General features: G+C 42.6%; 1 protein-coding gene across 1 annotated transcript in view; it reads right to left on the bottom strand.

Moving 5' to 3' along the window:
- The window catches only part of LOC135519938 (Krueppel-like factor 12), a 144208-nt gene that overhangs the window by 12247 nt on the left and 119610 nt on the right, over positions 1-12351 (bottom strand). The window contains exon 5 of the mRNA XM_064945183.1: positions 900-1057. Within this exon, the coding sequence (XP_064801255.1) occupies positions 900-1057 (158 nt within the window). The remainder of the gene's footprint in view (positions 1-899; positions 1058-12351) is intronic.

Raw genomic sequence — 12351 nt, 5'->3', positions numbered from 1 at the left:
GGGTATTAAGCCAGAATATTTTTTTTTCCAGCAGCAGACTATGATTGAAAATGTCAAAAGACGTTTTTTTTCAAAGCTTTTCCAAAATTTCCAAAATTATGGAAAATCTATCGTGACCGATTTATGGGTACTTGAGGCAAATTTGTTCATTATGAGGAAAGAGTCTCTAGGTCAAACAGGGCGACAAATATGAGGGTGTAAGTAAGGCTAATTATAACAGCAGTCTCACTTTAAGTCTTCTTGGACAATCTGTGCAATTCTTTTTGACCAAGTTACTCATGGCATCTAGTTTCTGTGTGCCAAATTAATAAAAATGCTACCAATCTATGCTTCAGTTATTTAACCAAGTTAAAAAAAAAAGTGAAATTATAGAATAACAATAGGTAGCAGCATTGTGTATAGTTAAATGTGTTTGTGCATGTATGATGGTTTGTGTATGTATGTGTGGGGTCAACGTGTGTGTGTATGAATATGTGTGTGTGTGCGCGAGAGTAACAGTGTAAGTGTGTGAATAGAGTTTGTGCTGCCGTGTCAATGGTAGATAGGTATAAGCTCCAGCTCAGAGAATCACAGTTTCAATCCCAGTGCTAGGCACTCATTTTTTATATTTTTGTTTTAACCCTATACCAAACCTTATCCCTACCTTAACTATTCAGAACTAATGCCTGAATTTAACGGTCAAATTCAAATTTTATCGACAAACGTCGAATACTGCAGTCAGACCGTGAGATCTTGTTGCTTACCTTACACGTGTATTCACTTTCCATGCTTATTAGAGCGAGGGAAATAATTTGATTCAGGAAGAAAGTGAGACATATACTTTAAATGATAAAGACAACTGTAATGAGTTGGTGAAGCCACACACACACACACACACACACACACACACACACACTGACCTGTGTGCGTCCTCCGGTGTGCTTTCAGATGGGAGCTCTTGGTGTAGACCTTATTGCAGCCCTCAAAGTCACACCTGTGGATGCGTCTCTTCTTGGAGTCGGGCGACTCTGACCTCTGGGGGCGCCGTATGCTCTCAATACTGAATGGTGACATGGAACTGCAACAGGAGAGGAAGAGGTGGCTCATTACGATTTAGCACACTTAGCAATTTCAGCATCTTTTATTTATATTATTAGTTTGGATAACAACAACTGTATGATCCATTCTTAATGGGCAAAACCTAACATGAGACTGTGTATGCATTGACTATTGTAATTCCATCAATGGTGTCATTCATGTATATTAAAATTCCTTATAATACAAAAAGGAGTCTATACTCAACATTTGGTGGACAATGTGGACTTAAACATCTTTTGAAGTATGAAAATCGCTAAAATAATATTTTGATTTTTCCCTTCAAGCTTTTCTTTCTCTTGTAGGCTTTGTCATGTACACTTACACTACAATAGCATTGTACTTTTATGTAATGTAATTATGTAACGTATAACATATTTCAACATCCCCCAAGCTCCAAGTTGTTCAATAGAAATTCAAGGAAATAGATTCAAGATCAAATTTCACATTTTATTACATGTTCAATCTGAGATATTGTGAAATAATTTCAATGGCCTTTAGATGGTGCTCTAGCACCTTGGTAGAAACCACTACAAGGCACAAGAAACTGGATGAGGTAAGACTGTCATTTTTAACATTCCCATTGATTTATCAATCATCAAAAGACAATGTCATATCTATTTTTTCCATGCAGTTCAATGAACATAATTTCTGTTGAGTTGTTTATATTGTATCAATATAACTGGTCATGACATTTAGTTTCAAATTAGTAGTACAATGGGGGGGGGGATACAGGAGAACGAGGAGCAGCCAAAGTCTATTTTGGGGCTAGGAAGAGGAAGGAGAAAAGGAACAAGAAGAGCAGTCACAGTGTTATCTGTTTTTTTCTGTAGGGGTGCATAACAGGGCTCTTTCGAGGTTGGAAATGAGAAGAGGACAGAAGAGAGAGGGGAGGAGAGAGGGGAGCAGCAGTTGTGGCTGCTGGGGACCGGGGTGGGTTTTTTGGGTGGTGGAGGAGCGAGGAGGCTTGTCCAGAGAGGCCCTGTCTCAACCACCCGCCTCCCACTTCCTGTCTCGCTGATCCACCCACAAGCTCACACAAGGATCACCTGTTGCTCTTGGCTCGCTGCCATGCCGGGGCCGTGGGGCTGAACAGGAAATGAGCGCATGGGTCAGATATGAGACTGAACTCCAGCTCTCCTCTCTCTATTTCTCCCCCTCTCTCTCTCTCTCTCTCTCTCTTTCTGTCCCTTGCTCTCTCTGCACCCTTCCTTCTCATTCTCTCTCAGCCACTGAAGCTCTAACTAACTTCCACTCTCTATTTCTCACTTTAGTTCCTCCCCCTCTTTCTTTCTCCCCCAAATGTACACTTCTTCTGAGCAAAGAGGAGACTCACAGTGTAGCAAACAACAGCACAACTATTGACACAATTAAGGTTCAGACTATTGGCAAACATACTGTACAATATATAAACTGTACACTACATAAACATAGTCAACACATACTCAGCCAAAACTGATTAACCCACTCAAAATGAAGTACACTGAGTATACTAAACATTAAGAATGCCTGCTTTTTCCATGACATAGACTGACCGGTTGAAATCCAGGTGAAAGCTATGATACCTTATTTATGTAAATTGCTAAATCAATTTCAATCAGTGTAGATGAAGGGGAGGAGACAGGTTACATAATTATTTTTAAGCCCTGAGACAATTGAGACATGGATTGTGGATGTATGCCATTCAGAGGGTGAATGGGCAAGACAAAATATTGAAGTGCCTTTGAATGTGGTATGGTAGTAGGTGCCAGGTGCACTGGTTTGTGTCAACAACTGCAACGCTGCTCTATCAAGTTTCCCATGTGCATCTATAATGGTCCACCACCCAAAGGACATCCAGCCAACTTGACACAACTGTGTGTTAACATGGGCCAGCATCCCTGTGGATGGCTTTCGACACGTTGTGGAGTCCATGCCCCAACAAATTGAGGCTGTTCTGAGGGTAAAAGGGAGGGGTGCAACTCAATATTAGGAAGGTGTTCCTAATGTTCGGTATACTCAGTGAATATGAACTACCTAAAGGAAAATTGAGAAGCCTACTGTACTCCAAAAATGACAGCAACTAACACATTCAGAAAATACACCTGAGTGGGGAAAGGGAATGGTGATCTAGGCATGAGAGGTAAGAAGAGAAGCGAAGAGAATGATTTGAGGATTTACAGTGCAAACACTGAGCTCAGGGACATCCAGCAGGAGAGAGGAGGAGGATGTGCACTTTCTGACTTCTTCCCAAAGTGATACCATGATTATGATATCATTTAGGACACTGAATCAAAAAGATTCTAAAACAAAGGACGAAGGATGACTTCAGGTTGATCATAATTCTGTTTAGAATACAGATTTTGTGGGGGTTTTCGTAGGCCTACTGCTGCTGCTACTTCCTTCAATTATTACTGTTACTGATACTTTTAGTCTGGTATTACATTTTTTTTCAATCGCTTTGGTGCAATTTCACAAGTATCTGATACATTTTCAAAACTCGAAAACAGATGAACAAGGCAGTTGTTTCAGAACTCTAAGCACATGTTCAATTGACTAAGTACAACACATAAAAGCGTCACTTTTTCACCAAACTTAACCTCTTGAAACTCTGGGGGCGCTATTTAATTTTTGGATGAAAAACGTTCCAGTTTTAAACAAGATATTTTGTCACAAAAAGATGCTCGACTATGCATATAATTGATAGCTTTGGAAAGAAAACACTCTGAATTTTCCAGAACTGCAAAGATATTGTCTGTGAGTCCCCTAGAACAGGAGCTACAGGCAAAACCAAGATGAAACGGCAACCAGGAAATTAACAGGATTTTTGAGGCTCTGTTTTCCATTGTCTCCTTGTATGGCTGTGAATGCGACAGGAATGAGCCTGCCCTATCTATCATTTCCCCAAGGTGTCTGCAGCATTGTGACGTATTTGTAGGCATATCATTGGAAGATTGACCATAAGAGACTACATTTTCCAGGTGTCCGCCCGGTGTCCTCCGTCGAAATTGGTGCGTCATTTTCAGCTGCTGGTATTTTTCCATGGGATTCTGAGGGGAAAGCAGGCTTCCACGAACGGCATATCAATGAAGAGATATGTGAAAAAACACCTTGAGGATTGATTCTAAACAACGTTTGCCATGTTTCGGTCGATATTATGGAGTTAATTCGGAAAAAGTTTGACGTTTTGGTGACTGAATTTTCGGTTCGTTTCGGTAGCCAAATGTGATGTACAAAACGGAGCGATTTCTCCTACACAAAGATTCTTTCGGGAAAAACTGAACATTTGCTATGTAACTGAGAGTCTCCTCATTGAAAACATCCGAATTTCTTCAAAGGTAAATGATTTTATTTATTTGGTTATCTGGTTTTTGTGAAAATGTTGCGTGCTAAATGCTGCGCAAAATGCTAAGCTAGCTTGCAATACTCTTACACAAATGCTTGATTTGCTATGGTTCAAAAGCATATTTTGAAAATCTGAGATGACAGTGTTGTTAAGAAAAGGCTAAGCTTGAGAGCTAGCACATTCATTTCATTTCATTTGCGATTTTCATAAATAGTTAACGTTACCTTATGCTAATGAGCTTGAGGCTATAACTGGATACTGGTTTTTTTCATAGCCAAACGTGAACAAAACGGAGCGATTTGTCCTACACAAATAATATTTTTTTGAATAACTGAACATTTGCTATCTAACTGAGAGTCTCCTCATTGAAAACATCTGAAGTTCTTCAAAGGTAAATGATTTTATTTGAATGATTTTCTTGTTTTTGTGAAAATGTTGCTGGCTGAATTCTAGGCTTATAGCTATGCTAGCTATCAATACTCTTACACAAATGCTTGTTTAGCTATGGTTGAAAAGCATATTTAGAAAATCTGAGATGACAGTGTTGTTAGCAAAAGTCTAAGCTTGAGAGCAAATATATTTATTTCATTTCATTTGCGATTTTCATGAATAGTTAGCGTTGCGTTATGCTAATGAGCTTGAGGCTATAAATAGAATCCCGGATCCGGGATTGCTCGACGCAAGAAGTTAATCAGTGTTTCATCTAGAAATACGTGTTTCACATTGCTATTGTTCATATAAAGGGATTGCCTTTCACAATGCATTACTCACATTACTTTTGATATGATTCTCTTTCAATTGGTTAACTTCTTGGTGACTGGGGGCGGTATTGAGTAGCTTTGATGAATAAGGTGACCAGACTAAACTGCCTGCTACTCAGCCCTAACAAAATGACCTATTTGGACATAAATGATGGACTTTATCGAACAAATCAAACATTTATTGTGGAACTGGGATTCCTAGGAGTGCATTCTTATAAAGATCATCAAAGGTAAGTGAATATTTACATGTTATTTCTGACTTCTGTTAACTGCACAATATGGAGGATATTTCTTTGGCTGGTTTGGGCACTAAGCGCCGTACTCAGATTATTGCATGGCGTGCTTTTTCCGTAAAGTTTTTTTGAAATCTGACACAGCGGTTGCATTAAGGAAAAGTTTATCTAAAGTTCCAGGTGTAATAGTTGTATCTTTTAGCAATGTTTAAGATGAGTATTTCTGTAAATCGATGTGGCTCTCTGCAAAATCACCGCAAGTTTTGGAACTACTGAACATTACACGTCAATGTAAAATTAGATTTTTGGATATAAATATGCACTTTATCGAACAAACACACATGTATTGTGTAACATCCGATGTATGAGTGTCATCCGATGAAGATCATCAAAGGTTAGTGATTCATTTTATCTACATTTCTGCTTTTTGTGACTCCTCTCTTTGGCTGGGTAAAAAAGCTGTGTTTTTCTGTGACTTGGTGGTGACCTAACATAATCGTTTGTGGAGCTTTCGCTGTAAAGCCTTTTTGAAGTCAGACACTGTGGCTGGATTAACGAGAATGTTATCTTTAAAATGGTGCCTAATACTTGTATGTTTGAGAAATTTGATTCATGAGATTTCTGTTGTTTGAATTTGACACCCTGCAATTTCACTGGCTGTTGGCGAGGGGTTCCGCTAGAGGAATGGGGTTTCGCTAGTGGAACCCCGTTCCCAGACAGGTTAAAATAACCATTGGACCAAATGAGGGCCCAAGGGTGGTTAGGAGACACCGCAATTGTGATGAACTGAGAGAATATTAGGATAGCACTGTAATGAATTAATCATATGCTGTCTGCTTCTGTTTTTACCTCTTTCCCTTTGTCTTCTACACCTCTCTCCCCACCTCGACTTTCTTCCTCGTTTTATAATGCACACCATGTCTGCATTGAAGTATAGATTGAACTTGTGTTTATAATATATTACAATTATCATAATTATAATGCATGTATTTATAACACCTGGATAATTAACTTCTTTCAATAAAGTGTTTCACATTTTCCACTGGTTGAAATGGAGTATCTCATTGAAATACTATCCTGTGTCCTCAGATTAATGCAAATGAGGGGAGTTAGAAATGCATAGTTTTTTTTCTATATATGAATTACAAATCAATCATGTTTCTAGTCTATTGCATAGTTACAATGTGTAATCATTGATGTCCCAGGAGCAGGAGTGGTAAACACAGTTGAAGTGAATTATTGTAATACATACAGTACACCTTAGCCAAATACATTTAAACTCAGTTTTTCACAATTCCTGATTTTTGGTTAAAAAAAATCCCTGTTTTAGGTCAGTTCGTGTCATAACTTCATTATAAGAATGTGAAATGTCAGAATAATTTGTCAGAATATGTCAGAATATTTCATCACATTCCCAGTGCGTCAGAAGTTTACATACAATTAGTATTTGGTGGCATTTCCTTTATTTTAATTGTATTTTATTTCAACTTTATTTAACCAGATAGGCCAGTTGAGAACAAGTTCTCATTTAAACTGCGAACTGGCCAAGATAAAGCAAAGCAGTGCGACACAAACAATAACACAGAGTTACACATGGAATAAACAGACGTACAGTCAAAAACACAATAGAAAAGTTGATATACTGTGTGTGCAAATGAGGTAAGATAAGGGAGGTAAGGCAATAAGTAGGCCATAGTGGCAAAATAATTACAATTTAGCAATTAAACACAAGTGATAGGTGTGCAGAAGATGAATGTGCAAGTAGAGATACTGGGGTGCAAAGGCACAAAAAAATAAATAACAGTATGACGTTGAGGTAGTTGGATGGGCTATTTACAGATGGGCAATGTACAGGTGCAGTGATCTGTGCGCTGCTCTGGCAGCTGGTGCTTAAAGTTCGAGAGGAAGATATGAGTCTCCGGCTTCAGTGATTTTTGCAGTTCGTTCCAGTCATTGGCAGCAGAGAACTGGAAGGAGAGGCGGCCAAAGGAGGTGTTGGCTTTGAGGGTGACCAGTGAAATATATGAGCTGAGATAAGGCGGGGCTTTACCTGGCAAAGACTTATAGATGACCTGAAGCCAGTGGGTCTGGCGACGAATATGAAGCAAGGGCCAGCCAAGGAGAGCATACAGGTCGCAGTGGTGGGTAGTATATGGGGCTATGGTGACAAAACAGATTGCACTGTGATAGACTGCATCCAATTTATAATAAATAGGACAAATTAACGTTAGCTAGCAAGTGCAAGCTAACTAGCTAAATTGCCATACATGTTTAATGATTTTCGACCTGTCCCCAAATGAATGTCATTGGTTCAGAGTTTGTTTGATATTTTGACCTGCGGGTCGTGATCGCGTTTGGTGTGGGGGGGGGGAATAAATGTATGCACGATAGCGCACGATGGCACACGAGCACAGCTGGTTTGGGTTCCACGTGAGGGCTATATCTGTTCTTTGTTTACATTTTTTATATTGGGGCATGCTTATTTAAGATGGTGATAAAAGTACTTTTGAAGAATAACCAAGCATCCTCTACCGACGGAATGAGGTCAGTACCCTTCCAGGATACCCGGGCCAGGTCGATTAGAAAGGCCTGTTCGCCGAAGTGTTTTTGGGAGCATTTGACAGTGACACATTACGGATGCAGGCAATGAGGCAGTGATCGCTGAGATATTGGTTGAAAACAACAGAGGTGTATTTGGAAGGCAGGCTGGTTAGGTTGATATCTATGAGGGTGCCCGTGTTTATGGATTTATGGTTTTACCTGGTAGGTTAATTAACCAATATGATGTCAGTTCGGTTGTCATCTGAGACATTCTCATCAATGATAAGATGACATAAACTCTACAGTGGAACGTCTACACATCAGAGTTATCGGATTCACATGGAATTGTTGTTCAATTTAAATGTTTGAATAAGAAATTATTTTTAAAGGGATGAAATGTGATTTTAGCTTCTAAAATGTGAGATTTTGGTTTTCATAAGATAGGGCTCTGCTCAATCAGTGGCCCGCCCCTGTGAAGGGACATGGGCTATAAAACTTTTCAAACACGCCCTCCTCTCCCTTCTTATATAAACCCTTGACGACAATATAACCTCCTGTTCTGAGGACATGAGGACGACGGTCCGATGTCAGAATAACTACAGAACGAAGCCACCATCAGCGTGAGCTTTGGTTGCGAATGTTATGAACTTGAACTCTTAATCACTACAGAAGTGATACCTCCTAGCCATTGAGTTAGCAACAGCCGCTGCAAACGAGCATTAGGAAGGAACAGACAGAGTATCCCGTCTACCACACAACGATGTTACTGCAACGTTTTCAATTTACCAGCAGAGACATTCTTCAAAAGAACAAAGGACTCGGTTGGGCAACACGGCCTTCCATCTACCACCAACCCACCGAAGCGCAGCTCAGAGTAAATATTTATTGCATTTTCCTTTTCCAAATGGGCGGTAATTTAGAATGCATAAGATACTGTATTTACGATAGCACAGCTTCTTCCATTGTTACCCAGTCTTCCCGCTCTTTCACTCAAACCCAGCCCCTTTTCTTTTGTGAAACAGGCTGTCATATCTGTTCCGCCCACTAGGGACATTTTCCTTTATGACGTAATTTGTAATCAAGTTATGATTTAATTATGTGTATGTGTAATTCTGTGTGATTAGTTAGGTATTTAGTAAATAAATAATTAACCCCAATTTTGTATTGCTGGTTCAACTTGTTTGCCAGGGTTTCTGCAGATTTACAACTTTCAGATGAGACTGAATTAAGATGATGATTAATATTGACTGATATTTGGGTGGCAGGGTAGCCTAGTGGTTAGAGTGTTGGACTAGTAACCGGAAGGTTGCAAGTTCAAATTCCTGAGTTGACAAGGTACAAATCTAAAGGTACAAATGTAAAATATTACTAGGTCTTTAAGAGTTTATTCGGAAGATAACAGCTCTATAAATATTATTTCATGGTCCCCGACTCTAGTTAATTACATTTACATGATTAGCTCAATCAGGTAATATTAATTATGGAGAAATTATTTTATAGAATAGCATATCATATCACTTAACTTCGGCATAGCCAAAGACACGACAGCTGCATAGGCTGAGATGAACTCATGTCACGTTTTGAACTTAGTTCCTTTGTTTTGTCTTTTGTTTTAGTATGGTCAGGGCGTGAGTTGGGTGGGTTGTCTATGTTAGTTTGTCTATGATTTCCTATTTCTGTGTTTGGCCTGGTATGGTTCTCAATCAGAGGCAGCTGTCAATTGTTGTCCCTGATTGAGAATCATACTTAGGTTGCCTGGGTTTCACTTTTGGGTTTTGGGTGTTTGTTTTCCGTGAGAGTGTTTGGTCCACGCGGTACTGTTTTCGGTTTTGTATATTCACGTCACCTTTTGTTGTTTTGTTCGAATGTTCTATTGTCTTTATTAAAACACATTATGGACACTTACCATGCTGCGCATTGGTCCTCCGATCCTTCTCGCTACTCCTCCTCAGAAGAGGAGGACGAGAACCCTTACAGAAACACCCATCACCAAAGGACCAAGCAGCGTGGTAACGAGAGGCAGCGATACCTGGAGAACTGGACGGCAAACGACCCTGGGCTCAGGCTGTGGAATATCGCCGCCCCAAGGCAGAGCTGGAGGTAGCGAAAGCGGAGAGGTGGCGTTATGAGGAGGCAGCATGGCAGCGCGGCTGGAAACCCGAGAGGCAGCCCCAAAATTTATTGGGAGGTGAACACGGGGAGCGTGGCGAAGTCAGGTAGGAGACCTGAGGCCAACTTCCCATGCTTACCGGAGAGCGAGAGGGACCAGGCAGGCACCGTGTTATGCGATGGAGCGCACGGTGTCCACGGTGCGCATGCATAGCCCGGTGCGGTACATTGCAGCACCTCGTATCGGCCGGGCTAGAGTGGGCAGCGAGCCAGGTGCCATGAAGCCGGCTCAGCGCATCTGTTCTACAGTGCGTCTCCTCGGGCAGGTGTACATGGCACCAGCCCTACGCATGGTGTCCCCGGTTTGCCAGCACAGCCCAGTGCAGGCTATTTCACCTCACCGCACTGGCCTGGCTACAGGGAGCATTCAGCCAGGTAGGGTTGGGCAGGCTCGGTGCTCAAGAGCTCCAGTGCGCCTTCATGGTCCGGTCTATCCGGTGCCACCTCCGGTGGCAGCCCCCCGAACCAGGCTGTCTCTCCGTCTTCTCCCTACAGCTGCTCCCGCCTGTCCAGCGCTGCCAGAGCTTTCCTCCTGCCCGGAGCTGCCAGAGTCTCGCGTCTGTCCTGAGCTGCCAGAGTCTCCCGTCTGTCCAGAGCTGCCAGAGTCTCCTGTCTGTCCTGAGCTGCCAGAGCCGCCAGTCTGTCCTGAGCCGCCAGAGCCGCCAGTCTGTCCTGAGCCGCCAGTCAGCCAGGAGCTGACAGAGCCGTCAGTCAGCCAGGAGCTGCCGGAGCCGTCAGTCAGCCAGGAGCTGCCGGAGCCGTCAGTCAGCCAGGAGCTGCCGGAGCCGTCAGTCAGACAGGAGCTGCCTGAGCCGTCAGTCAGCCAGGAGCTGCCGGAGCCATCAGTCAGCCAGGAGCTGCCGGAGCCGTCAGTCAGCCAGGAGCTGCCGGAGCCATCAGTCAGCCAGGCGCTGCCGGAGTCGTCCTTCACTCCGGCGCTGCCGAAATCTCCCATCCATTCGGGACCATGGCTAGGGTCCCCAGTCCGAGGTCGGTGGTGAGGGTCGCCACTCTTAAGGGGCCACGGAGGCGGTTAAGGAGGAAGAGAAAGACTATGGTGGAGTGGGGTACATGTCCCACGCCAGAGCCGCCACCGCGGACTGACACCGACCCGGACCCTCCCCTATAGGTTCATGTTTTGAGGCCGGAGTCCGCACCTTGGGGGGGTACTGTCATGTTTTGACCTTAGTTCCTTTGTTTTGTCTTTTGTTTTAGCATGGTCAGGGCGTGAGTTGGGTGGGTTGTCTATGTTAGTTTGTCTATGATTTTATATTTCAGTGTTTGGCCTGGTATGGTTCTCAATCAGAGGCAGCTGTCAATTGTTGTCCCTGATTGAGAATCATACTTGGGTAGCCTGGGTTTCACTTTTGGGTTGTGGGTGTTTATTTTCCGTGTTTTTGATCCACACGGTACTGTTTTCGGTTTTGTATTTTCACATCATCATTTGTTTTGTTTGAGTGTTCTATTGTCTTTATTAAAAAACATTATGGACACTTACCATGCTGCGCATTGGTCCTCCGATCCTTCTCGCTACTCCTCCTCAGAAGAGGAGGATGAGAACCCTCACAACTCAACGTTCTTGACAGCAGATTGTCAGTTCCAAACGCTGCCAGAGACTGAGAATTTCGAATGGGTTGCGCGAGCAGGGTACACTAAATTATAAGGGTTGCAGCAAAGGGGTGGGGAGCATCTGTAAAGCCTAAAGGAAGAGGTGCGATCAGGTATAGAAAACACACACATAGTTGACGAAGCTACAAAGAGCAAAATGAGAATCTGTAAATAACTAGGTAAGATACCTAAGTCAGAGTGGTGTGGAGCCTCCCTCTCTTTCCTTCCTTGAACAACTCAGCAGAACAACTCGGCAGTGTAAGGATTGATGCTGGGAGATGAGAAGCAAGTACAGGGAGTGAACATTTACTTAACAACGGACATGGAACAGGACAGCGCCTGGACATGAAAACATAACGACATTAATTCTGACACGGGGATGAAACAGAGGAAGCAGACAGATATAGGGAAGGCAATCAAAACGTGAAGGAGTCCAGGTGAGTCCAATGAGCGCTGATGCACATAATGATGGTGACAGGTGTGCGTAAGGCAGCCTGGCGCCCTTAAACGCCAGAGAGGGAGAGTGAGACTGTAACGGCGTTCTTCGTTTGTTGAATGAGAGTCGGACGCTGCCGAAATGCAGCGTGGTGGTTACTCATGTCTTTAATGAAGAAAAACGGAACGATACATGAAATAACTA

This window comes from Oncorhynchus masou, chromosome 29 (genome assembly GCF_036934945.1).
Source record: "Oncorhynchus masou masou isolate Uvic2021 chromosome 29, UVic_Omas_1.1, whole genome shotgun sequence".
In the NCBI taxonomy this organism is placed as follows: domain Eukaryota; kingdom Metazoa; phylum Chordata; class Actinopteri; order Salmoniformes; family Salmonidae; genus Oncorhynchus; species Oncorhynchus masou.
This window is presented reverse-complemented; position numbering and strand designations above follow the sequence as displayed.